The sequence below is a fragment of the Bos mutus genome, chromosome 7 (genome assembly GCF_027580195.1).
Source record: "Bos mutus isolate GX-2022 chromosome 7, NWIPB_WYAK_1.1, whole genome shotgun sequence".
NCBI lineage: Eukaryota > Metazoa > Chordata > Mammalia > Artiodactyla > Bovidae > Bos > Bos mutus.
Window position 1 is genome coordinate 41,434,959 of NC_091623.1, and position 27,893 is coordinate 41,462,851.

General features: G+C 36.8%; 1 protein-coding gene across 1 annotated transcript in view; it reads left to right on the top strand.

Annotated features, from left to right (window-relative positions):
- WDR36 (WD repeat domain 36) overlaps positions 1-25,270 on the top strand; it is a 44,306-nt gene extending 19,036 nt beyond the window's left edge. The window contains exons 13-23 of the mRNA XM_005886946.3: positions 4,598-4,712; positions 5,202-5,367; positions 5,813-5,921; positions 7,822-7,901; positions 13,320-13,427; positions 15,075-15,172; positions 15,566-15,711; positions 18,423-18,542; positions 18,728-18,809; positions 20,312-20,499; positions 21,478-25,270. Of these exons, the coding sequence (XP_005887008.2) occupies positions 4,598-4,712; positions 5,202-5,367; positions 5,813-5,921; positions 7,822-7,901; positions 13,320-13,427; positions 15,075-15,172; positions 15,566-15,711; positions 18,423-18,542; positions 18,728-18,809; positions 20,312-20,499; positions 21,478-21,627 (1,362 nt within the window). The 3' untranslated portion in view covers positions 21,628-25,270. The remainder of the gene's footprint in view (positions 1-4,597; positions 4,713-5,201; positions 5,368-5,812; positions 5,922-7,821; positions 7,902-13,319; positions 13,428-15,074; positions 15,173-15,565; positions 15,712-18,422; positions 18,543-18,727; positions 18,810-20,311; positions 20,500-21,477) is intronic.
- Positions 25,271-27,893: the final 2,623 nt, after the last annotated feature.

The window sequence follows — 27,893 nt, forward strand, 5'->3', positions numbered from 1 at the left end:
TTGGGGGTATTATAAATAATGCTGTACAAGCTTTTGTGTGGACATATGTTTTTGTTCTCTCTGTATTTGTACCTTGTTAGATCACCTAACATAATGTAACTCTGTTTAATGTTTTTAAGGAACTGACAACCTGTTTTCCAAAGTGGCTGCACAATTTTATATTCCCACCAGCAATGTATAAGAGTTTTGTTCCTTTTGATTATTGCTGTCCTTGTTGTTCAGTCATGTAAGTTGTGTCCATCTCTTTGCAACCCCATGGACTGCAGCACGCCAGGCTTCCCCTGTTCATCACCATTTCCCGGAGTTTACTCAAACTCATGTCCATCAAGTTGGTGATGCCATCCAACCATCTCATCCTCGGTCGTCCCCTTCTCCTCCTGCCTTCCATCTTTCCCAGCATCAGGGTCTTTTCCAATGAGTCAGCTCTTTACATCCGGGGGCAAAAGTTATTGGAGCTTCAGTTTTGGCATCAGTCCTTCCAGTGAATATTCAGGACTGATTTCCTTTAGGATGGACTGGTTGTATCTCTTTGCAGTTCAGGGAACTCTCAGGAGTCTTCAACACCGCAGTTCAAAAGCGTCAGTTCTTCAGTGCTCAGCTTTCTTTATGGTCCCACTCTCACATCCATACATGACTACTGGAAAACCATAGTTTTGACTATACAGACCTTTTTTGGCAAAGTGATGTCTCTGCTTTTTAATATGCTATCTAGGAAGGAGCAAGCTTCTTAATTTCATGGCTGCAGTCACCATCTGCAGTGATTCTGGAGTTGTCCTAGTAGGTATAAAGTAGTTTATCACTGTGGCTTCTGTTTCATATTTTCCCAGTGATTTAACAGTGTTGAGCATCTTTTCATATGCATTGAGTTGGTGATGCCATCCACCTGTCTCATCCTCTATCACCCCTTTCTCCTCCTGCCCTCAGTCTTTCCCAGCATCAGAGTCTTTTCTCTTACAGTGGCTTACTGGCCACTTCTATGTCTTCGGAGAAATGTCTGTTCATGTTACTTGCCCATTGTCTAATGGAGTTATTTATTTTTTTACTCTTGAATTGTAATAGCTCCTTATATATTTGGGATACAGGTCCCTTATCAGATATACGATTTGCAAATAGTTTTTCCTGTTCTGTGGGCTGATGCTCAGTGGGTAGAGAATCCACCTGAAGTGCAGGGGATGGAGGAGATGTGGGTTCGAACCTTGGGTTAGAAAGATCCCCTGGAGAAGGAAATGGCAACCCACTCCAGTATTCTTGCCTGGAAAATCCCATGGACAGAGAAGCCTGGCAGACTACAGCCCAGAGGGTCGCAAAAAGAGTCGGACACGACTGAGCGACTAAGCACACACGTTCTGTGGGCTCTCATTTCCTTTTCTTGTTGGCGTCATTTCAGCATAAAGGGGTTTTAATTTTGAAGTCTAGCCATTTTTGTGGTTTTTTGAAAAACATTGCCTTACCCAAGGTCATGAAGATTTACTTTTGTAATTTCTTCTGAGCGTTTCATAATTTTAGCTCTTAAATTTAGATCTGTAACCCTTCTAAGGTTAATTTTTGTGTACGATATCATATAGGGGTCCAAGTTCATGCTTTTGCCTTTGGATGTCTAGTTATGTCAGTGTTATTTGCCCAAAACACTATTCTTTCCCCATTGAATGGTCTTGGTACCTTTGCCAAAAATTGTTTGACATGCATGAGGGCTTTTTTCTATTCACAGGTCTCTTCGATTGTTCTGTTGAGTGAGTCTTTGTCTTTTTTATGCCGGTATGACACTGTCTTGAGTATGGTCACTCTGTAGTAAAGTTTTTTAAAATCAGGATAATTGAATCTTCCAATTTTTTGTTCTTCAAGATTGTTTTGGCTATTCTGGTCTATTGAATTTCAGTATGATCAGCTTGTCAGTTTTTGCAAAGAAAGCAGCTGGGATTTTGATAGAGATCTTATTGATTATACACCTCAATTTGAGGAGTATTACCATCTTAATATTACTTCTGATCCATAAACATGAGATGGCTTTGCATTTAATTAGATTTTTAATTTCTATTACCAATGTTTTATAGTTGTCAGTGTACCAGTCTCCTACGTTTTTGGTTAAACTTTTCCTAGTATTTTATTCTTTTCAATGCTACTGTAAATAGATTTCTTAATTTCATTTTGGATTGTTTTTGCTAGTGTATGGAAATATAATTACTTTGATCCTATTTTGTACGGGTTTTTTTGGTCAGTGTGTATGCTCTGTTCTCCATAGTACAAAACTCCACTCTTAAACTTTGATTTCTAAGCCATAGAGATTCTATCTTAAACTTCTCAAGTTTACCTGAACAGTTGAGTAGCTATTAAAATAATAGTAGTGTAAATAACAGTTACAGCTAACATTTTTTGTGTGCTTACTTTGTTCCAGGCTCTCTGCCTGGCACATGCTATTTTATCTTATTCTCACAACAGTCCTATGATGTGGAATATTGTTAGCCTCTTTTTATAGATAGTAAAACGGAGGCTGAGGCTTAATATAATGAGTAATATGCCCAAGATTAGTAAAACTAGTACCGAGTGGTAAACTGGGATTTGAACCTCAGACCACTCCTTCTAGAACCTGTATTTTTAACTCTTAGCCTATAGTGATCACCCACAGGACGTTGTGTGTGTGTGTGTACACACAATATATATTCACAGACACAAGCACAGTGATACTTAGCTGGTGCTGCGTCATTTGTCTGGCAGAGTTAGCTGTCTGGAGCAGAGGCAGTAACCAGTATGCAATAAACCAGTGTTTATTAGACAGCCAGTGCACAGAGTACAGTTTTTCACTCACAGGTAACCCTCACCTTATTCATTTTTCCTTTGTTTTGCTGTCTTAAAAAAATAGGTTAGAAGCCATCCTGTTAACAACAATAAAGCCTATTAAAATAAACTCAGGTTCCAAAAAGTACAGCAGTACCCCCATCCATGGTTTCAGTTATTCAACTTCAGTCTGAAAATTCTGAATAGAAAATTCCAGAAGTACACAATGTATAAATTTTAAATTGTATGCCATCTGAATAGCACTGTCCCAGTCTAATATCATCTTTTTATCTAACATGTCCGTGCTGTATACACTGCTTGCCCATTAGTATAGGGAGAAGCCTGTACGTGTAGGACTTGGTGCTGCCCGCCATTAAAGGCATCCACTGAGGGTCTTGTCACGTATTCTCTGGATATGGGGGACTAGGGTATAATAGTGCCTTCAGGACCGTCATTACTTACAGGCTGTGACTGAAGGGTAAAGAATCCGCCTGCCTGATGCAAGAGACGTGAATTCAGTCTCTGGGTCAAGAAGATCCCCTGGAGAAGGAAATGGCAACCCATCCCAGTGTTCTTGCCTGGAGAATCGCATGGACTGAGGAACCTGGTGGACTGCTGTCTGTGGGGTCGCAAAGAGACACGACATAGCGACTAAACAATCTCAGCAATATAGCCTAGTATCTTCATTAGTTCCTAAGAGCATAACTGTACAACGCAGCATAAATTTCTGAGTTATTCAAAATAGGTAAAATTATGTTAGTTTTCTGTTTAGGAAGACAGAATACTTTTTTAAGCTTTTAGTCCATAATTTCTTATATAAAAACATTTTCTAAGAAATACGCTATAATTATCTAGAAAAATATATATAAGTTGAACACAGTTAAATGCGGATGCTATGTAAATATATCTTGACTCAGTGGTGTATCAGTCTTACTGTTTGGAACAGATATCCTGTAGTAAGCATTCTCTTTTGGGTCTTAGAAGTCATCTCTTTCTTTCGGCATAAGCCAGCAGTCTTTGAATGGACTCCCAGGTGGGTGGCATCTGACTAACACACAGTGGTAGGGAAGGCTTTCTCTGGCCGTGACCCCCATGTAGCCAGTCTCATGTGTTTAACAGAAAGAAAAGGCATCTTTTTAGTATAACATTGCTTCTCTAAGTGTTAAATAGGAGTTTGTTTTACAGACACTTGATAAACTGGATGTTTTCCACGTGTTATCTTGTGTGTTCTGTGTGCTCAGTTGTGTCCAGCTCTTTGCGACCCTGTGGACTGAAGCCCACCAGGCTCCCCATCCATGGAGTGTTCCAGGCAAGAAGACTGGAGTGGATTGCCATTTCCTTCTCTAGTTACCTTGTATATTTCCTTCCTTAAAAAAAACGAAGTTGTAATTAAAATACTGGGGACTTTTCCCTTGAACTGAAACTAATATGGTTTCACTTTTGTATCTGCTATAGAAGCAATTACAAAAGTAAAGTAAGGTAGTAAGAAATCAGGCAATGGAATGCTTTGACTTTAGCACTGTTGTGAATAAAATAAAAATCAAATACCAGTTGATATGTCATTTAAATTTCAATGAAGTTAATTTTGGTTATATTTTGCCATCTTGGAAGTATGGATTTCTCGATACTTAGAGAAGGGAGGCAGAATCAAGCAGATATTTTTAATACACCCCAAAATAATTATGTTTAAGAAAATTAATGAAGTAATGCATTTACTATCTTTTTTAAAAAATGAGACAATTGATAAATACTTTGGAAAACGTAAAGTACAAGAAAAATATTAGTTACTTTCTGTGTCTTTTGTGTTAATTTTGTTTTTCCTAAGGCAGTAGATATAACTTCCTGTGGAAACTTTGCTGTGATTGGTCTCTCATCGGGAGCTGTTGATGTGTATAACATGCAGTCTGGTATACACCGGGGGAGTTTCGGCAGGGATCAAGGTATCAGCCTTTTTTTTCTTTTTCTTATTTTTTTAAAAAAGTATTATAGATAGATAAAAGGCTAATAACTGTCACTGGCATTTATTAAATTCTTGAGTTCCAGGCATTTCGCTAAAGTTGCATATGGGTTATCGTCAACCCTATGTGGCAGAACACCTCATTGAAATACTCAAAGAGAATGAAATCATAGTTGTATTAAGGGAAAGTGGCTATTATAGAAATTAAAGTGTTTGGTTCCTTCTCCTTGTATTAAACAGAGTATCTTAACTATTTTTTGAAACCTTCCATGGCATCAACCTGATGGTAGATTTTGTTATTACTCATGTAGTAGAATAATTTTCCCTCTGTTCCTAAAATCCACATTAAAGATTTTAGGGAAGTTGAATAGTGGGAACTTAGATATTCAAATAAAGTAATCACTCTTTGTGTAGTGTTTGGAGAGGCCATTGCAATTCTTATTTCTTTTTTCTTTTAACATATGCTTTAAAGCCCATAAAGGATCTGTTAGAGGTGTTGCAGTGGATGGATTAAACCAGTTGACAATTACAGCTGGTAGTGAAGGAGTACTCAAGTTCTGGAACTTTAAAAACAAAGTTTTAATTCATTCTGTGAGCCTCGATTCATCTCCAAATTTGATGCTGCTACATAGAGACAGGTAAAGTTTTTCTTCTAATGATGATGGATTTTCTTCTTGATGTTTTTAGAAAAAGTTCTTAATTTAAGTAAGGTACAGTAGTCTCTTGAACATCACAAGTTTGGACTGTGCGGGTCCACTTACGCACAGCTTTTTTTCACTAAATACTTCAGGATAGCAGTACATAATCCATTGTTGGTTGAATCCACAGATGCAGAGCCGTGGACGGGGAGGGCCAACTGTAAAATTATATGCAGACTTTTGACTGTAGAGGGTTAGTGCCCTAACCCTCTTGTAAAGTGGTCAGCTGTATATAATTTAACAAAAACCAAACTTTTCATATGAAAGAACATTTTGTTTAACTTACCCCAAAGGTATACTTGATTAACAAAACTTGACTGTGAGATTTTAGTTTCAAGAGGTTGTTTTTGTTCGTTTGTTAAAACTAATGCGTTTGTCTTGCTAGTGGCATTCTGGGACTTGCCTTGGACGACTTCTCCATTAGTGTTTTGGACATAGAAACTAGGAAGATTGTCAGAGAGTTTTCTGGACACCAAGGCCAAATAAATGACATGGTAAAACAGACTTTAGATGTTAAAACAAAACTTGATTAATTTCTATTTCTATTTAGGTTAAAAATGTCCTAATAATTGAAACTGCTATCTTTTAATGGCATTAAACTCATCATATGAGATGTTCAAAGTAAATAATTTGGAGACTGATTTTCAAAGCAGGTTTTTTTTAAGGAAAATTTAGAATGAAAAGAAGTTTTAATATTTCTCAGGAGGATAATGCCATTACATTAAAATATATATCCAAGAGTTCATTTTTTCTCTTTAACTCTAAACAAGGCCAGAATGATTCATTGAAACATAGGTATCATTTTTGACTTAGTATTAAACTAAGCTGAGAGAACTCATTTTTGTTTTCTGCATGCATAATGAATTAATAGTAGGAGACCTGGCATATCTAATACTTGGTTTATTCTAGTTTAGTGTTATTTCTAATGTTTATCTTAATTTCAAAAGAGTTTAATTAGTGAATATGTATTTTATCTTACTGTTATGTTCTTATGGTGGGAAATATGGTAAGAAGTACTCAGTATAAGCAGTGTATGTTGAAGACTTTACATCAGTTGCAGGTATCTTGATTTACTTGAAACAGAAATAAAACAAATTTCTAGCCCTTTAGTGGCACCCCCACAAGCTGTATTCACTTATCAGTTCTCACACCAAAAATCTGAATTTACAATGTGTACCCATTTCCTTAAAAATAGGGGTGAAATGGCCAGGAAATTACTTTGTTCTGTAGATAAGAAATTGGCATAACTACTCATCAGCAGAATTTGTTGTGACAGCAACTATAGCAGTGAGGGTGGGAGTGAAGTAATTTGAATGAAGTTTCATTTTTGAAAACATCTGTCAGAGCCAACTTGTTCTTCCTGTTTCTTTCCTTTTGAGTTATGTGTGGAGTTTCTCCTAGTCAAGAATAAATTACTCCTCTTCAATTAAATCTGTGAGCCTTTATAACATGACTTTAGCTGTCAGAGTCATTTTCCCATTCCTCATTATCTACACTATCCTTCTGTAAATTGAGTTCTCTATACTTTCAGGTTTAAGTTTCCATAGTATCATTGCAGCCCGGTGACCACGTTGGAGTTCACTTATTCCAGTTATCATTTGCTAATATGAATGGTCATAATCCAAAAAGCAATGGTCATAATCCCTGTGGTGTGTTTAGTCTCTTGGATGAACAGTTACTTCAATATGAACTTAAAAGTTTTCCTTTTCCATCTTTCTTCACATTTGACCTGGTTTAACCTCATGGTATTCTTCCATTTCTATCTTGTAGAGAAGATACAACTTCTTTATGGTGTCATGAGTAGTTGATTGTTTACATTTTATTTTGAAAATATTATTGTGGTTTTAAATTATATTTAAAACATCATTAAGGAAGAAAAGATTTTTAGCTGAATCTACAAGAACAACTTCAGTAACTTCTCTACATTAAGAGAATTTGCATTCTTTAAAATCATTTTGGAATAGACTCTTCTTGGAAATGTAGCTTTGTTCAAAGCTTCATTGATACTTTATAAATGAAATTAGGCTAATAAAATATTTCTAATTGAATGTTGTCAGCACAGATTTATGTTAAAAACAGTAGTCAAACATTTGTTAATTGTCTATAAATAGATTACGGAGTAAAAATTATGTACTACTATTCATTTTTAAAAGTTTTATAATTCATGTAAAAGCCTAATCCTTAGCAGTATCCTCAGGGGTATATAAGAAATGGTATTTTCTTTTATATAAGATGAGGTGGTCTACATTTTATGCATCAAACATTTTTTAATGAAGTGTGCATTATCTTTTCATTTCTTACATTCTTTGTTAAATATACAGATACAAATATACATAGACACATCCATACATGTGTACACAGCTATAATATTTATGTTTTTCTTTCAATTTAAAGACTTTCAGCCCTGATGGTCGTTGGTTAATAAGTGCTTCAATGGATTGCTCTATTAGAACTTGGGACCTTCCGTCTGGGTGGTGAGTTGTTAAATCCCTAACCTTAGCAGAAGTTTTCTTAGTCATTGTCTTCACATGTGACTTTTACCTGTTGTTAACAGATTATGTGCTTTTTGACTGTGACTGTATTTGGAGATTTTTCTAACCTGACTTATATTTTATCCTTGAAGTGTGTTTGATCTCAAACTAAGAGATTAGTGCTGAAAGAGATGATAGTGAGGAAATTCCAATCTCTTAGGTTCGCTATTCCTGCAAAATTGAGAAGTAGAAGTGAGTTGCATAAACTCACTTAAGAAAGCTCATCTGGCCTTTTTAATACTCCAGACTAGAGATCATACTTTAGGACTGCAAACTTATTCTGAGCATTTTTTTGTATTTTGTTGTTGTTGTTGATACTGAATTAAGAGGTCAGAACCCTTAACTTTGTGTATATTATATATTTTCTGTCTCTAACATAATTCTTGAAAGAAGACATTTAGATACCTTAACGTAATGGAAATGTGTGTCTTAAGATTTGGATAAAACCCAACAGTGTTAAGAAACCTGTCATAGGTTGAAACTTGCTACTAAATCAGCACTTGAAGAGAAAACATTAATTCTGTTAAATAATTTGATCAGTAGAAACCTACAGAGAGTAATTTGTTGCTAAAAATTATGTAGGAGTACACACAACTTGCAGTCATATCACTCACCAAAGAATTCCTTAGGTGGAGTGTGAAAGGAGTGATGGGAAAGGAACGTACAATGAGGAAAGAGAGAGATGAGAAAGATGAGTGGGAAGGTAGTTCAGTCTTCAGGAATATTGCTCAGTTAAGATCTGTCCAGTTCTGCTCCTCTTGTTTCTCAGGAATTAGATAAGCTCATACCTGAAAGCAGTTTGACCTTTAGAAAGGAAAAACCCTCGTGTCCTTACTTCCCTTCAAGTTTGATTCAGGAATGAGACACAGCCGTCCACAGCCTGTGTACAGGGCTTGGCGTAGACAGCAGAAGTGCCACCGATGGTCCAGCTCTAACAACTGGGCAGCTTTGTCCACAGTGTGTCTCTCTTTTACTTAAAGTCGAGTCAAGCAAAATAAATAATCAGTTGACTGTCCTCCAGCTTCAAAAAGTTCAGTCAAGTTAGTACTTTCTTAATTAAAATAAAATAAAACTTTTTTTTAAGGTACCATTAGGAATTTTGATTAGTCTTTTGCTTCTTGGACTTCTGTTCTTCTGTTTTCTAAAATTAAACATGATTTGAATTGCTTTGTAGTAGGAAAGTTGTATAGGAAATAGAGTTGACACTTTGCCCTTTTCATTTTCCTTTTTAGTGGTTTTAGTTCACATCAGATGAGAGAGGGAGGTTAATGTTGAATAGTACTAAATAGTCAGAACGTTTTTTAAAAATGGTAAGTTTTTTGGGGGTTGGAAAAATTAGGATTCGAAAGTAGCATTCAGAGCCACCAGTCTTTGATTCAGCATAAGGCTTTTTGCTGAATTTCTTATTTTAGTAAAAAGATGAACACATTTAAATCTGACATGTTTTCAACTCTGGTATCTTATTTTTCAGTGAACACAGACAGTTTTAAGTGAATACAGAGAAACTAAGCTGGGGGAACGAAAGAGTGAGAGATGAGTCACATAGGGATTGTTAAAAGATAATAATATCTACACTGATTGGACCAAAGTATGTTTTTAATAAAGACACAAATAACTACCTCTTTGGTTAAGATTTGAAGTGGAGCAAATGAGAAGGCTGAAAAGCAGTCTCCCACAATTGCTGCTGCCCTGTTGCAGTCGACTTTTTCCATGGACTTCTGGGCACTTCGAGGGCTTTTAGTTTTCATCTTGTCTCATATTCTGTTAGAGAGGTACTGGTTTTAGTCCCGTTTCACAAATGAGAAAATGGAGGCTCAGAAGTTAAGTGATTTGCCCGAGGCAGCATAGTTTTGTCAGTGAGATTTTGCTGTAGTTAGCATAAGAGACGGAGAAGGCAATGGCACCCCACTCCAGTACTCTTGCCTGGAAAATCCCATGGGCAGAGGAGCCTGGTAGGCTGCAGTCCATGGGGTTGCTTAGAGTCGGACACGGCTGAGCGACTTCACTTTCACTTTTCACTTTCACGCATTGGAGAAGGAAACGGCAACCCACTCTAGTACTCTTGCCTAGAGAATCCCAGGGACGGGGGAGCCTGGTGGGCTGCTGTCTGTGGGGTCACACAGAGTTGGACACGACTGAAGTGACTTAGCAGCAGCAGCAGCATAAGAGACAGATTTCCCAGCAGTCGTCATACCAGCCTTGGTTGGGTATGTTCTAAGGATGATTTGGTTTTCTTGATGTAGAAGATACAGTAAGGACCATACAGTTGTAGGTAATCATTGACTTTTTTAATTTCATTTCTTTTCTTAAACATAATTAGTATGACAAGCTTTGGGGATTCCTAGTTTTTTCTTCAGTAAGCAGTTTTATCATTTACATAACATGTTAAATATGTAAAGAATGAATACACTCATTACAAAGGCTACAATGTGAAGCTGTGTATAAGTAGACCTTTGGTGTGGTAATATGCAGATGCAGCCATCTGGGATTAATTGTGTCTATCTAAAACAAAGGCATAGGTACTGAACTGTTCCCTGTAAAGTGGTTTCTTTGTTTTAAGTGTGGAAAATTTTCTTCTGTTTGTAAGGTTCTCAGAGAAGTGAGGTTGAAATTTTTGTCCCAGAAATTATCTGTCATCTGCTACCACCTTTTATTTATGGTTACTTTTAATCTCTTAAGAGTTTAGATTAAACACTTTTCAGGGTGAGAAAAATATAAAATTAAATAGTTTTAATAGAATTTTGCATTTTGTTCTGTCTCATCCACCCAACCCCTGCTTTCTGAGGGGCATTACGTGAGAACAATTGGAATAGAATTTTGTTTTGCATTTCCCACTGAGGCAAAACTATCCATTTGTTCTGTTCTTTGAGGATTCCATCACTTTGGAGATTGAACATCTAGACATTGTCTGCACTGGTTTAGAATATAATCAGAAGTGAGTTAATGTTACCTGTATGCATGGGACTCTGTGCTTAAAAATCTGACCCCTTACAATGAGGATTTTTTTTAACATTTTCTCAAAAAGCTTATAATTTACCTGGAATTTTTCATTTTGTAGGATTAGCAGGTGACAATATGGTAGTTAGGTCTGGGATTAAACCTTTACACTTAGGCTTTATGAGCAACTGTGGCCATGTAAAACATGCTGTGTATGTGGAAAACCACTTCTTTGATTTGATGCTTTTACATAATGGAAGGCCAGTCTACCCACACACAACAGCTGTGGAAACCGTGTTGCACAGTGAATTTGCCAAAATAATTATAGTATCAAGTAAAATAAATTTGCTCAAGCAGTAGATTCCTCTTTAACAGATAGATTCTGAACATGTCAGGTAGTTTCATCCCTCACACACACTTTAGTGAGCAGGTATTAAGACAAAGAGATGGTGAGTTCTAAAATTCCTGAGTTTAGGCTTAGTCATCAGTGTACATTGAGATAGTGGTTCTTCTCTGGGTTGTTTGTATTAAATGAATTAAATAATTTGACAGTCTCTGGTATATAATAAGTGTTTAGCAAATGTCCTTTTCCCCAATTTGTTTGATCCCCCAAGCAGCTGTGTTTATGAGTTTCCAAGGAATGGTTGAACAGAAATCAGACAGATTATTAATCACATTTTTTTCCCATAAGTGAGAATTTAAACATCAGTCATTGTCCTGAGCCCACTTTAGTTTGTTTGTGGTGCTGCTAATTTTAGTCTTGTCCTGCTATTTTGTATTCATTAGTTAAGGTTTGTAATTGTTAATCACTCTGAACAGATTGAGAAAGATTTTGTATGGGTCCTTTAATCATGGCTTCCATGTGACATTTGAGCGGCTCAGAGTGTTTCCGTGAGTCACACTGTAGTCATCTTCTGGGTGTGTGCTCTGTCGGCTGCTGTACCTTTAGTTTCAGTAGTGGTGTTCCTGAGCTTTTGGTGATTAAGTGTGCAGACTTCTTGGTGACAGGTATGTCTCTGTCACTTTCTACCTTGAGCAAGTATGACTGGGCCTCATTTTTCTAACGGGTAGAGTAAGGATGGATCTGCCTCATGGGGTTGTGAGGATTTAATTAGTAGTCACAAGTGCTCAGAATACTTCTAGCATGGAACACTGAAAACAGTGTTAACTCCTGTTATTTTATTTATTGAAATAATGTAATTACCAAAGATTCTGAACTTCAGTCGTTTTGCCGTGCCTTCTCATGGATAATGTAATGGCTTCAGTGAATAAAGTAGTTTTTGAAACAGCTCTTACTAAAACCAGCATACTCCTCTTAAGGTGCACAGAGTACTCGCACTCTCAGCCAGCCTAGGGAGCCTCGTCTGCAACGTGCCCGTGTGTTAGGCCTTTCTGTTTGCTCCTTAAATTCGCCTCATTTCGCTTCCCGCTGCCACTATCCTAGTTCAGATCTTCCCTGCTTGTTAGATGACTGCTGCCATAATCTCACTGTTCTTCCTGTTCAAATATATTCTACATTCTGCTGCCAGATTTTCTTATGAAAGTAGAAATTATACTGCTATCTGCTCAAAAGCCTGTAGTGGCTTTCCATTGATTAAAAGATAAACTCAGATGTTTGGTATTCAAGACCAAACTGCATTCCTCACTGGACACGGTTCCCCTTGCCTTGTCTTCCACATTCCTTCTCCCAGAAGGTGCTTTCTTGACCATCGGCATCTGTTGAAGTCCTGCCCGTCTGTAAGGTTCATGTTCATCGCACACACTGCTCTCTGAGGAGCCTGCTGTGCGTCGTCTTCTGGGGTGCCATCGCCCCCTTTTCCTCCCCAGCTTTTCACAGCCCCTGCTTGCAGCTGTCCGAAGTGTCCGTGTGGACTAGCACCGAGAACTGCTTTACGGTGCTGCTGCATAGACTGAGTTTCCTGCTTGCTGTGTAGCACACGGTCACCTGTTTGAAAAACAGAATTGCCCGAACTTTTTTTCCCCACTGCCATTCTCCCATGGCCATTTTATTACTTTCTTCTGTTGCCTACCCCTTTTGTTATTTTCACTGGCATAACAAATACAGGAGAATGCTGATAAATTATTTTAAATGTGTGATCTTTAGAATTGTTTCCGAACCTACCAAAATGGCATTCCAGAAAAACAGCATTGTCTCCTGTATTCTCCCTGTTATTGAAACTCTCTCTCAAATTAATTGATCTGTTTAGTGTTCTGGGTCTTTCTCATTGAGGAGATTATTTTCCCATCGTAGCTTAGTTGACAAAGCTCTTTGTTAGTGATGACTTTTTGGTGTTGGTGATTTAAAAGTAAAAAGCAAACATTTTCTTCATCTCTTACCTTTGTTCTTTTAGCAAAATGATATTTTGTGAATTGTGTCCTTTTTAGTAGAGTTGAAGGACTGTAACGTCTTGGTTCTTTCTGTAGTCTTATAGACAGCTTCTTGTTGGACTCGGCTCCTCTTAATGTCACTATGTCCCCGACTGGAGACTTTCTGGCCACCTCCCATGTCGACCACCTTGGAGTTTATCTGTGGTAAGTTCTCTCATACAGTTCTTTCTGGGGTAAGAAGAAAAAGGAAGATGATATTGTCAGACAGTCATAGTTGCTAACGTTGCCCTTCAGTTTTTTGGGGTTTTTTAACTTATAAAATGGAAGTGTCACATAGTTCACCTTAAATCTACAGTTAAGTCAACTTCTGCTTGATAATTTAGGTAGCGCACCCCACTCCAGTACTCTTGGCTGGAAAATCCCATAGACGGAGGAGCCTGGTAGGCTGTAGTCCATGGGGTCGCTAAGAGTCGGACACGACTGAGCGACCTCACTTTCACTTTTCACTTTCATGCATTGGAGAAGGAAATGGCAGCCCGCTCCAGTGTTCTTGCCTGGAGAATCCCAGGGATGCTGGAGCCTGATGGGCTGCTGTCTATGGGGTTGCACAGAGTCAGACACGACTGAAGCAACTTAACAGCAGCAGCAGCTCAAGTGTATATTCTAAGCTACACATGTTTGATTTTTATCTGTTAGCCACAGATTTTTATCTGTGACTTTTATTTGCAGAAAGGATAGTAATATAGGGTTTCTCTGTAGCTCAGTTGGTAAAGAATCTCCCCACAGTGCAGGAGACCCTGGTTTAATTCCTGGGCCAGGAAGATCCCCTGGAGAAGGGAAAGGCTACCCACTCCAGTATTCTGGCCTGGAAAATTCCATGGACTGTATAGTTCATGGGGTCGCAAAGAGTTGAACATGTTTGATTTTTATTTGTTACCCTATTTGACTTCTATTTGCAGAAAGGATAAGTGAGTTTAAAATTTAACTCTTATTATTGAGGAAGAGAAAAAAATGAATTCCTTTTCTACTTACAAGGTTTTCTAATTGACTTTTTAGGATGTGAAAATAAATTTAATGTATAATAGAAATAGACTCTTGGTCACCTTAATAAGCAGAATGGAGTATCTCCTGGAATCTTTGAGGCTTGAACAGTCAAGATAAGAGAAGAATGGTGTTGTGGTACCTCAGCAACAGAGTATATAGTACAGCTGTTAATATAACTCAGAACCTGGAATTCCCATTCCAGATTCATTATGTACAGGAAACAATATGATTAGCCCACTTTGGGACAGATATTCACATCTTGATTAGTCAGATGTGGATCAGATTAGTCAGTCAGATCCAAAGTTATGACGCAGGGTCAAGTAGCACTTAAAGGACCATTCTAGAGACAGGGGAACCCAGGACTGTTCAGCACCCCCAAGGATCTGATCCGTGTAATCACCGTCTGACGTAATGCTCTGAGTCCATCTTTCCTTCAGTTGTAATTTCCTTAGATGAAGGTTGCCATTTGTCAAAGCAGTATAAATAAATGGGTGTTACGTTACCTTATAAAAATATTATCCATAAAAATACTATCCACTACTAATCTCTCAAGTACTTTTTTGTGCTACATTAAAAATAAAGACTCTGTTCATAATACTTATAGGCAGCTTTCTTGTGATGACATCTGTGATATGAGTCAAAGCATTTTGAAATTAATACTGTCTATTTTTGAGTTTTTTTTTTTTTACAAGTGATTGGAATTTATAGCCAAATTCAAGATCGTGGAGATTGTTACCAGTAATCGAAGCTTCTCTGAAAATATTTTTAATAAATTTTGTGATATTGCTTATGTTTTTTATGTCTCAGGTCCAATATTTCCCTGTATTCAGTTGTTTCATTACGGCCACTTCCTACAGATTATGTTCCTTCAGTAGTGATGCTTCCTGGTACTTGTCAAACCCAAGGTAATCAAAAACTAGTAAAGTAATTTTTGAAGAGTAATATAATAAACCTAACCTGTAGGATATTGCCACTGAAGGCAGTTTAATGCATTCAATCATAGTATTTTTTTATCTTAATGAAGTATTTTGAATGACTTCATGAATCTTTGTATAAACAAAGACATAATTGATGGAGTATTCATGTAAAACAGTGGAGAAATATTTTGAGTCTGGTGATGGAAATTGTACTTAATATGAGAAAATAAGAAAATGAATAGAGTTTACAAGTTATATTGAGTTATACTGAGTGAACATGTTGTGAAATACTAATGGATTTGAAGTTAATTAAGTTGCTTTTATATGATAAAAATTACATTCAGCATTAATTTGTTATACTTGAAAATTTTTTGTTTTAAGATGTAGAATTATCAGAAGAAACTGTAGAACCAAGTGAGGAAATGATAGAGTATGACTCCCCAGAACAGTTGAATGAGCAGTTGGTAACTCTGTCACTCCTTCCTGAATCCCGGTGGAAAAACCTTCTTAATCTTGATGTTATTAAGGTAATACTGGCGTGCTGCGGTTCATGGGGTCGCAAAGAGTCGGACACGACTGAGCGACTGATCTGATCTAATCTGATAGTACACTTAATATTGGCCCCTGAAGACATATTCCAAAAGTATTTTCTTTAGTAAAGATAGCTTCCCTTTCTTGGAGGTCTTTAGGTGGAGTAGTTAATGCCTAAGATAGTACAGCAGACACCATTTAGCTGAATGCTATTTAATCTAATATTATTACAAGACTTTCTCCATGTATATATATCTACTTTGAGAGCACTCAAGGACCTTCAAATACAGCAGTAGTATAGCCTGCAACTACAGAGCTATTAGAAATTGTTTTAAGCCTAGCCTAATCTCACTTAACTTATGAAATGAGGGGGGGGAAAAGTCATCATAATGTGTGATGTTTCTGTTTCTAGACATCTGGGGACTAGAATACTTTCACTGGTCTTTTTAAAAGTAAACTTCAGTCACTCTTTATCATACCACACCCTGCTCTGTCTGCTACAGGAAGGTTTGCTTTTAGGTTCAGGCACATAAATTAGTGTGAACTAGGTAGTAGGTAGCATCCTGAGATAATAGCAGTGGCAAATAACTTGGCCCTTTGTCCTTGAGGAGTTTACAGTTTTACATGACAAATGGACAGTTATGGCATGAATTAACGTGTTTCAAAGCATGTTGCATGACCCCTATTTGTGAGTATCAAAAGCAACTGAAACATACAGACTAGAAAATTTCAGAGATTATCTTCTGAGAATTAGGGTGTTTTGTTTTATGAAACTCAACTTGGTTAGATATATACATACAGTTAGGCATCCTTGGTAGCTCAGCTGATAATGAAGCTCCCTGCAATCTGGTTCGATTCCTGGGTTGGGAAGATCCCCTGGATGAGAGATAGGCTACCCACTTGAGTAATTATGGTCTTCCCTGGTGGTTCAGATGGTAAAGAATCCGCCTGCAATGCGGGAGACCTGGGTTCAATCCCTAGGTTGGGAAGATCCCCTGGGGGAGGGCATGGCAGCCCACTTGGGTATTCTTGCCTGGAGAATCTCATGGACAGAGGAGCCTGGCAGGCTACAGTCCATATGGTCGCAGAGTTGGACACGACTGAGAGACTAAGCACAGCACTGAGCATACATACAGTCACTAGAGTTTATGTGTGTACTAAGTCACATTATGGGCTGGCATAAAAAAAGTGTAAGGAACACTGACAGATAGCTATGACGTGCCATCCTAACTATTTTTGTAGCTAGTAAATTGGCACCAGAAAAGACATACATGTCTCGGCTAAGAAAAGAGAGTTTTCACATGTTCATTTGACTCAAAATTTGAAAGTGCTCCTTTTTATTGCTCACCTTTTGAAAGATTGGGCTTCAGTATAAAGGTATGTTGTTTAGGTACATAGTTATATTGTCTAATCTATCAACTGTAAAGGAAGTAGTTTATGGAATGGCTTTAAAAGCAATACATTCAAAAGAACAAGTAGGTGAGTGTGAGGGACCAATTAGAATAATGCCCAATTAATTGAGCTACATTTGGTGGGCACTCTTCTTGCTAAGATGCAGTTTGTTCTGCATAAAAATATAGAGAAATGTGAATGAATGCTCTTTATAACACCTCCAATATTAATTTCCTTCTGAATGAAAGAAATTAGAATTTTTATTTTTGTCCTGTGGTTAACTTTTATACTCACCGTTTCCTTTATGAAATTAGGTAATTTCCAGAACCCTGTGGAACTTCTCCAAAGCCTTTTGTTTTTATTTACAACTCAGTGACTGCCTTCTAACTCAAGAACAGTCAGTTAGGAAGGGTAACTGACTCTTACTACATTACTACAGTTTCCCTATCACAAAGAAGGCTGTGCTTACATTGCTATGGGCTGTACTTTGTTCGACTTTGTTTTATGCTGTGGCTCCAAGAGGCCACAAATATCCCTGACTTTCTTTCAAAAAGCAAATCTCCCCTCAGTTCCTAAAGAATGGAAGAGGAGTAGTGTAAGGTAAAATTGTGAGACTTCTTAAGAGTCCATCAAATTCTCTTGAGATAGTGATATGTAACAATGTCACCAAAATTGAATTCTGTCAGTGGGAATTCCAGTGGAATTTTTGTGATAGAATTTTGCTGACACTTGAAATAGTTTATGAAGGAACGATAGTATTCTATTGCTTTTTAAAAACACAAAGTACTAAGGAAAAATAAAAATTCCAATAAAATAGAAGAATTAGGGGAATGCTTCACACATACACACAAAATTTACTAAATTACTTTTAATGGTAGAGACTGCCTCTGGCTCCAGATTTCTTTTGAAGAAGAGAAATTTGAAAAACTGTTGAGCATTTATGTAAATTTTGCTTTCTAGCCCATCTTGTATTTCAGTGTAAAAGAAGTTCAAAATTGCTTGTTACTTCTTCACCTAAATATTCACGTTTCAGGAAAATGAGCTATTTTTGCCTCAGAGCTTCTCCTGAACCCTATCATTTTCCTTTTGCCTTATCAGCAAGAGTACTAGAGGTTTGCACTGCGAAGCCCAATTTAAGGATATCTGTGGTATATTGGTTGTTTGGGATTTCATTTCAGTATCCTAATCTAAATTTAATTCTTTTCATTTTTTTTACTTTTGGGGATTTTTAAAAATTAAGTGGGAATTAACTGTTAGAAACTGTTGGCAAGATAATTACTAGTCTTTTTTTCCTTTTCTCATTTTTCTTAATTAGAAAAAGAATAAACCAAAGGAACCACCCAAAGTACCCAAATCAGCACCATTTTTTATTCCAACTATTCCTGGTCTTGTACCCAGATATGCTGCACCTGAACAGAATAATGATCCTCAGCAGGTGAGAGCCCAGTTAGAGGAGCATCTGGGCACACGGGGCGTGCATGGTATGCTGTACATTTGTAGTTTTAACCAAGACCCAGTTTTACAGATACAGAGTAAATTAATGCTAGCTTTTAATTATAAACTACAAATTTTTTGTTATAATTGTGGTTTTTGAATAATGTGTATTTGTTTTTGTTTAAGTCTAAAGTGGTAAATCTTGGAATTTTGGCTCAAAAATCAGATTTCTGCTTGAAACTTGAGGAAGGACTGGTAAATAATAAATGTAAGTTAAATTATAAAATATTTTACCATTTATATTTATAATTTATAATATTTATAAATATTTATAATTTTATAATATTTATAAAATTATTCAGCTTACTATGTTACTTTATATGACGAGAATTGAGTGAAATATTAGCAGATTTCTCAGTAGTTGAAAGTAAAAGCCAAAAGGATTGAAATCTTGGTTTTAATCTGAAGTAATTTTTGCTTTGTTTACAGTAGATGAGTGATGCTACACTCAGGTGTTAAGATAATAATCTTTTGAGAACCTCTCTTTCTTTCTGTATGGAAAATTGGAATTTTTTTCTTTTTTGCTCTTCTTTTTATTTACAAGTGCGATTTGCAGTGTAGTTTGCAATAGACTTTTGTTTTAGGTAATTTCGGACATTACCAAATTATCACACAAAAAGACTTTTTTAAAAAATTGAGTGTCGTAAATTTTGAAAGCTACAATCTATAGCTAATAATGATCATGAGAGCTGTAAGCAATTAACAGAATTACAGTCATTCTCCCGTTTGACTTACCCTCTTGTCTTCTGACCCAGTTGTTTTGTGTTTTCATGCCAGTATCACTCCATTGGCAAAAGTCAAAGAATGGTACTTGTACTGATAGCTAAAGAGTAGCAGGATTATAAAAGGAGTAACTTGTTACATTTATGGGGGAGCAAAGAGGAGAGGCACTATTATTTAATATCTACTGAAAAACAAAATGTATTAGACTCTTGTCAGTGGTATTGTTCTTTTGCAAAAACCTAAAAGCATAGTCATTGCCATTGTAATATCAAATGCTTGTATAAGTGTATAGACTATGTTTTTGAGAAGGCAGTGGCACCCCACTCCAGTACCCTTGCCTGGAAAATCCCATGGATGGAGGAGTCTGTGGGGTCGCTCAGAGTCGGACACGACTGAGCGACTTCACTTTCACTTTTCACTTTCATGCATTGGAGAAGGAAATGGCAACCCACTCCAGTGTTCTTGCCTGGAGAATGCCAGGGACGGGGGAGCCTGGTGGGCTGCCGTCTCTGGGGTCGCACAGAGTCGGACACAACTGAAGTGACTTAGCAGCAGCAGAGTATGTTTTCATGGGATGTATATGAAGCAAGAGTGCTTACTTCTAGGGAAAAGTAGATTTGCAGTGAATAAGGTGGAGTCTTTCCCCACATATATTTCTGTAGTATTAATGTTTGTTAATGGTCAAGTGATACTTTTATAACTTTTATAAACAATACAAAAATAAATTCCCTCACCTCATCTTATTCTCACTAGCAAATACTATTAATAACTTGGTGTATACTTCTGTAGCCTTCTTATATTGAATTTGTTCTGACTGATTTATAAGCATGTTAAAATGTCTGGTGCTAAATGTGAATTAGATTTTTAACAACCTTAATAGAAAGAAATTGCTAAAAATGCAAATTTAAATATTTGTTGAGTTTGAAATGAAAACTAGTTTCTTAAATGATTGTTGGTAATAACTGGATTCTTATTAAAACAATGTAGATGAAGCTGCTGTTAACCTTCTGAAAGAATTAGGCCCGTCAGGAATTGAAACAGAGCTTCGAAGTTTGTCTCCTGATTGTGGTGGTTCAGTAGGCATTATGAAGAGCTTCTTGAAGATGATTGGGACAATGTTGGACAGAAAGCGGGATTTTGAGTTAGCCCAGGCATACCTCGCCCTGTTTCTGAAGGTAAGTCTAAGATGTGAGACAGCACTTCACAGCTTGCCCTCCTCCACAGTAGCGTTGTCTGACAGAAATGTCTGCAGAGATGGAAACATTCTGTATCCATACTTCACTGCATCTGGCTACTGAGCACCTGAATCGTGGCTGATGTGACTAAGAACCTGAGTTTCTCATTTTATAGAAATTTAATTAATTTCAACAGCTTTCTGTGCCTAGTGACTACCATACTGGATAGCTGGATGGGGCAGCAGCTTGTAAATGTTCTTTGTTGACTTCTGTTTTTTAGCTCAGCACAATTTTGACTCAACCCCCTGACTTCTATATCATCCATAGACATAATTAACCTATTAGCGTTTTTATTTAGTTACATTTTGGCAGGTTTTTTTTTTAATGATCATGAAAAAAGTAAGGTTTACTTCTGTCCTGGTTGAAGGAGTTTCAAACGATTTGACAGTAACAGAGTTGCTTTTATGACGAATATAATGGAGAACTCATTTTTATCTCACTGCTATAACATATTGAAGGAGGTAGATGATGCTGATTTTCAGTAATAGTAGATAGATTATTTATCTCATAAATATCTAAAACAGTTTTCACTTGACTTAATTATTTGAAATTATTTAAAAAGTAAATTTATAGATGGTAGTGTGTAGGATAAAAAATTAGAAATGCTGCAGATTGTTCCTGTATTTTTTCCAAAATTTACCACAGTTGTAAATTTAGAACTAGGACTTTGTTTCTTCATGTGTATCGGGACTCTCCTTAAACAGAGGAGAGTCATTACTTCAGTTTTACTGAGAGAGTGACAGAACCATGAAGACTCATAATAGAGGAGAGGGAGATGTGAGATTGTAATAAACCAGCCTTTAAGAAAAAAAATCAAGAGTAGTGTCTTCTGAGGTTCCTTGTAAAACAGTTAAATCCAGCATAAACAAAATTTTACTTTTCTTAAATTAAATGTTCAGCTATCATTTTTCTTTTCAGTTGCACCTGAAAATGCTTCCTTCAGAGCCAGTACTTCTGGAAGAAATGACAAAGTTGTCGTCACAGTTGGAAGAAAACTGGATCCATTTACAGTTACTCTTTAATCAAAGCCTGTGTGTTTTAAATTATATTAAAAGTGCTTTGTTATAAAAATAAAGTTAGGTAGCTAAATCAAAGACTTTTCTATTAAAGAGGTTGAATTTAACTCATACCCTTGTTTTCCAAGTTTCAGTGTGAAAGGAAAATAAATGCCAGCACTACTGACTAGTCAGTCACTGTGACTCCACTTTACATGCTGAATACTTTTCTTGAAATAAAATTATACCTATCTTTTGTTTTAAAGATGTAAAGAGCCTTCTCAAATGATCCATTTTCTGAGTTTCTTCATCAGTTACTTGGATATGACTTCTTTTGAATTGTCATCACCAAGCTTGTGTTTTTTGAATGTTTGTAACATACTGAGGTATGCTGGGTCTCTCATGTAAAGTATTACCAAGTTAAACTGAAGTTAAAAGTGATATATGTTTAAAAAGTGCCTTCATGTTATGAGGTAAAAAGACATGTGTCTTTCCTTGGTGGCCTTTGATGAAAACATAGTTATAACACTGACCTAGTCCTCTCTCCATTGTACCCTCTCTCCATTGTACTACACTGTACATTGTAGAATGTCCTCTCTCCGTTGTACATTCTAAAGGAACTTATTTTTTTTAATATGAGAGGTGCTTTCACAAGGCAACTTGCTATAGGAGGCAGTTGAACAGATACCTGGAATGGGTGAGGGAAATTCCAAATTCCATTGAAGATAGCCTTCAAAGGTCTTTCTTCCCCACTGATGACCTTTTTATTTGGAAAGAAACTGCTGACTACATTTTTGTTTTGTTTTGTTTTGTTTTGTTTTCTGACTACATTTTTGTATCATAACCATTGTGAAACCAGGCAGCTCTGGCACTTTTCCCTTTTTTCATCATTGTTGTTTCTGTGGTTCAAGACTTCAGCAATAAGTGAATTAATAAAGTTCAAATTTTTTATAGTCGAAAGTAGTGTTATTCATAAAATTCAGCTGGTTGTATCTGAATGCCAGTGCCATTCTAATTAGGATATAGTTTTACAGAATAATCTCCAAAGGAATAGTCTTCACAAGAAGCTGATCAATGATAACTTTAATTATCAAAGTTTTTTGTTTAATGGTGAAGTGTTTTTGTTAAAGGTAGAATTATTAATAGTAAACTGCTAAAGAAATAAGCCAGTATTGTTTTGTACTTTGTTCTTTTAGAAATGTATATAAACTTAATAAAGCCATTGACTTAAATGTTAGTAATGACTTAAGCTCTAACTTTAAAAACTGTATTTCCCCTTGCCCCAAATACTATATTATAAAGATATGGCAAAATTTCAGTGTACAGTTATGTACAGTGTGAAGATTGTACAGCTCTCCTGCACTGCAGGGGGATTCTTTATTGTCTAAGCTACCAGGGAAACCCAAGAAAACTGGAGTGGGTAGCCTATCCCTCCTCCAGGGGATCTTCCTGACCCAGGGATTGAACTGGGGTTTCCTGCATTGCAGGCAGACTCTTTACCAGCTGAGCTACCAGGGAAGCCCTAATTATCACTTAAGTTCTAACTTTAAAAACTGTTTCCCCTTGCCCCAAATACTATATCTAAAGATACGGCAAATTTCAGTATACAGTTCTGTACAATGTGAACATTGTAAATATCTAAAACAATAAGAGTGCTAAACTGAAATTGTATTACTGTGACAAATCTGGAACTTTTTTTTCAAATGAAAATACAGGAGTTCAGTATATTATTGGAGATAGCTTTAGATAGTATTAAAGCATCATTTTGGCAGGTAACCTTCCAGAATTTTTCCTGTATGTTCACCATCAAAGGAAAATTTTTTGTGTATATTTTTTCTTAAAATGTTATCAGTTTGTGCATGCTGCTTTTTCTTTACCTTTTAAATTGCAAATGTAGTATATGACTGCATTTAAAACATCAGTCTATTTTTGATTAACAATCCCAATACCTTCCCTAGAAGTAACAATTGTTAACTTTCCATTTAGTCACTTCCATGTTTTCTGTGAATGTATATATATGTAATTGCTACAAGAAATGTATAGCTTCAGTTTTTACATAGATATATGTATATCATTCTGCAACTTTTCTCCGTGGTCTCTTTGAATATAATCTCACCTAATCTGACCTGTTGATTTTTGTATAGTGTTCTACAACCTACTTAGCCTATAATGGACACTAGGGTAGTTTACTGCTTTTTTTTTCAAACAGTGCTAAAAGAGTATCATCCTGTATGATTGTATGGGCATAAGGATTTATTGTATGCTTAAGCTTTGACTTGCTGAGCCAGAGTTAGGCAGTTTTAAAGAGATACTTCATTGCTTAAATTTTTTTAATTTATAGGTGAAAAATTGTCATTTTTATTGTTCATGTTTAGGAAAAACCTTTACTAGTAGGTAAAGGTAAAGATGGACATCTTTTCATATATTTGCTTTAGACATGTGAATTGCCTTTTGCCAACACTGCTCATTTTTCTGTGAATGATTTGTCTTTTTATCTCATGAATTAGTTAGGAGTTTTTCATGTAGTTTGGATATAGATATTAGTCTTTTACATCTGTTTCAGTGTTTTCTCCCAGTTGGTCGCTTGTCTTTAGTTTTACTTTTGGTATCTTTTTTAAACAGATGTTTTATATTTATATATAGTTAAATTGATAAATATTTTTAGGACTTTTATTTCAAAATATAGATAGAGCATGTTCTGTATTTTTTTCTAAGTTAATTATGTATGCATCTCGATCTCCATTTGGAATTAATTTCTGTGAAGAGTGCAAGGTACAAAGCTACTTTTATTCAAAAGTCCAAAAACTATTTGTTGAAATCCATTCTTCCTGATTTGGGGTGGTGTTTTATTATGTGTTAAATTCTCTAAGGCATTTAGTTTTCCTAATAAATAATGAATTGTTTACAGTTTTCTGGTATGTTTTCAGAAATGGTTGGAGTGATGCATTCCTAATGTTTTTCAGAAATTTCTTGGCTGTTAGTGAGCATTTTTGAGGTTTTGATTTTAGTTAGAGTACATTCATAGTACTGATTTGAAGAGAATTACAGTTGACTCTTAAGCAGGAGGTTAGGGGTGCCACCTTTCATGCAGTCAAATCTGAGTATAATTTATAGTTGGCTCTCCATACTTGTGCTTCCTCCATATCCATGGTTCTGCATCTGTACTATATGATCTGAATTCAGCTAACTGCAGACTATACATACCTGAAAAAAAAAGTATAAATGGACCACACAGTTCAAACCTGTGTTGTGCTATTCAAGGGTCAACCCTGCAATAGTATTTCTCTACTGTTTCTCTACTGTTTCAGGGTTGGCCCTTAAAAAACTCAGGTTTGAACTGTGTGGTCCACTTATTCTTGGGCTTTTGTTGTGGCTCAACTGGTAAAGAATCTGCCTGCAATGTGGGAGATCTGGGTTAGATCCCTGGGTTCGGAAGATCTCCTGGAGAAGGGAAAGGCTACCTACTCCAGTATTCTGACCTGGAGAATTATGTGGACTATATAGTCCATGGGGTCACAAAGAGTCGGACACGACTGAGCGACTTTCACTTTTCACTTGAAAACAATCTGTATTTTCATTAAACCAGAAGTGGTATTCTCTTCATTTAATAAGATTTCGTTATGTAATTGTACATTTTTTGACAGATTTAATTCTGGGGATTTTATTTTCATTGCTGTAGTGAAATATGTCTTTTTCAAATAAAGTTTATAATTGATTATTGCTGTCCTGGTAAAAGCAATTTGCTTTTTATACAGTGATCTTTTCTGACACTGAAAAACTCTTAAAAGTTTGTCAGTTTAGATTTAGGAAATCCAAGAGAATCCCATCTTCTGCAATTGATGAGCCTTTGTTCTTTTATCCAGTATTCATATTTCAGGGCTTGCCAGGTGGTAAAGTGATGAAGAATTTGCTTGCCAATGCAGGAGATGCAAGAAACATGGGTTCCATCCCTGTGTCAGGAAGATCCCCTGGTGTAGCAAATGGTAACCTGCTCCAGTATTCTTGCCTGGAAAATTCCACAGGTAGAGGAGCCTGGTGGGCTACAGTCCGTGGGATCACAAAGAGTGCAACATGACTGAGCACACACAAACATTCATATTTCACTGTTGAGGTCCTTTAATGGACCGGAACCTGGTGGTCGGGAGTTGACTGATAAGAAAGTAAAAGGGAGAGAAAGAGGCTGATATTCCTTGGTTTATGCAGAAAGCCAATGAAGCCCCTGCATGGGGCTTGCTCTGTTCACAAAGGCCTCAGGCACCCTCTTGATGAGGTAAAGGCTCAGAGTGCCTTCTCAAGAGGGTCTTAGAAGCCTGGGCAGGAAAGTGAACTCAGAGAGCCTCTGTACTCCAGGGAAGCAGCCTGAAAAAGGGAGAGAGAGAGAGAGAAAAAGACACGGGGACCAGAGCTCTGATGGAGCAAAGGTGTTTTAATCAACATGGTGTGGGCATATATACTGTCTTACAAGGTAGCACTCAGCAAAGATAAAGATTAAAATTCCAGACTTAACAAAACATAGGCGATCCATATTAGAGTTGTAAACAATCACTTTTACCTTGTTGTTCACAAGAAGGAAGAGGGTACTTACCACTGTATAAAAAAACTAATGAAGGAAATGCCTGGATTCCTCAGCCCCCTGGAGAGGCTTGCCTCTCCTCTTAATTCCTGAGTATTCAGGAATTAATAAGGAACAGAATTCCTGACAGATCCAAAAGAGCACACAGGAAGCCTCCTATTAAATGCTTCCTGACATTTCACATAGTTGTTTTTAGTTAGAATTGCTGTAGCAATCCAGCACAGAATGTTGGATACTAGCAGTGTTTAGAGATTTTTGTGTTTGTGTAGTTATTGACAAGTGGAAATGCTTTTAGTGTTCCACCATTAAGGATAATGTATGCTCTGAATTTCTGGTAGATAGCCTTGGTTAAGTTCTGCTACTTAAGAATATTTAGAGGTAAATATTATATGATTATACAGTAGAAATGACAGATAGATTCAAGGGATTAGATATGATACAGTGCCTGAAGAACTATGGACAGAGGTTCGTGACATTGTACCCAAGGCAGTGATCAAGACCATCCCCAAGCAAAAGAAATGCAAAAAGGCAAAATGGTTGTCTGAGGAGGCCGTACAAATAGCTGAGAAGAGAAGCTGAAGGCAAAGGAGAAAAGGAAAGATAAACCCACAAGGAGAGATAAGAAAGCCTTCTTCAGTGATCAATGCAAAGAAATAGTGGAAAATAATAGAATGGGAAAGACTAGATATCTCTTTAAGAAAATTAGAGATACAAAGGGAATATTTCATGCAAAGATCAGCTCAATAAAGGACAGAAATGGTAGGGACCTAACAGAAGCAGAAAATACTAAGAAGAGGTGACAAGAATACACAGAACTGTACAAAAAAGATCAAGACCCAGATAATCATGATGGTGTGCTCACTCACCTAGAGCCAGACATCCTGGAATGTGAAGTCAAGTGGGCCTGAGGAAGCATCACTACGAACAAAGCTAGTGGAGGTGATGGAATTCCAGTTGAGCTATTCAAATCGTAAAAGACGATGCTGTGAAAGTGCTGCACTCAATATTCTAGCAAATTTGGAAAACTCAGCAGTGGCCACAGGACTGGAAAAGGTCAGTTTTCATTCCAATCCCAAAGAAAGGCAATGCCAAAGAATGCTCAAACTACCACACAATTGCTCTCATGTCAAACGCTAGCAAAGTAATGCTCAAAATTGTCCAAGCCAAGCTTCAACAGTATGTGAACTGAGAACTTTCAGATGTTCAAGCTGGCTTTAGAAACAGCAGAGGAACCAGAGATTGAAAAGCCAACATCAGTTGGATCATAGAAAAAGGAAGAGAAACATCTCCTTTTTTGACTTCTGTTCCAAAGCCTTTGTGTGGACCACAACAAAGTGTGGAAAATTCTTCAAGAGATGGAAATACCAGACCATCGTACCTGCTTCATGAGAAATCTGTAGTCAGGTCAAGAAGCAACTGTTAGATTTGGACATGGAACAGCAGACTGGTTCCAAATTGGGAAAGGAGTACATCAAGGCTGTACATTGTCATCCTGCTTATTTAACTTATATGCAGAGTACATCATGAGAAATGCTGGGCTGGAGGAAGCACAAGCTGGAAGCAAGGTTGCCAGGAGAAATATCAATAACCTCAGATAAGCAAATAGCACCACCCTTATAGCAGAAAGCGAAGAGGAACTAAAGAGCTTCTTGAGGGTGAAAGAAGAGAGTGAAAAGGCTTGCCTAAAACTCAACATTCAAAAAACTAAGATCATGGCATCTGGTCCCATCACTTTATGACAAATAGATGGGGAAACAGTGGAAACA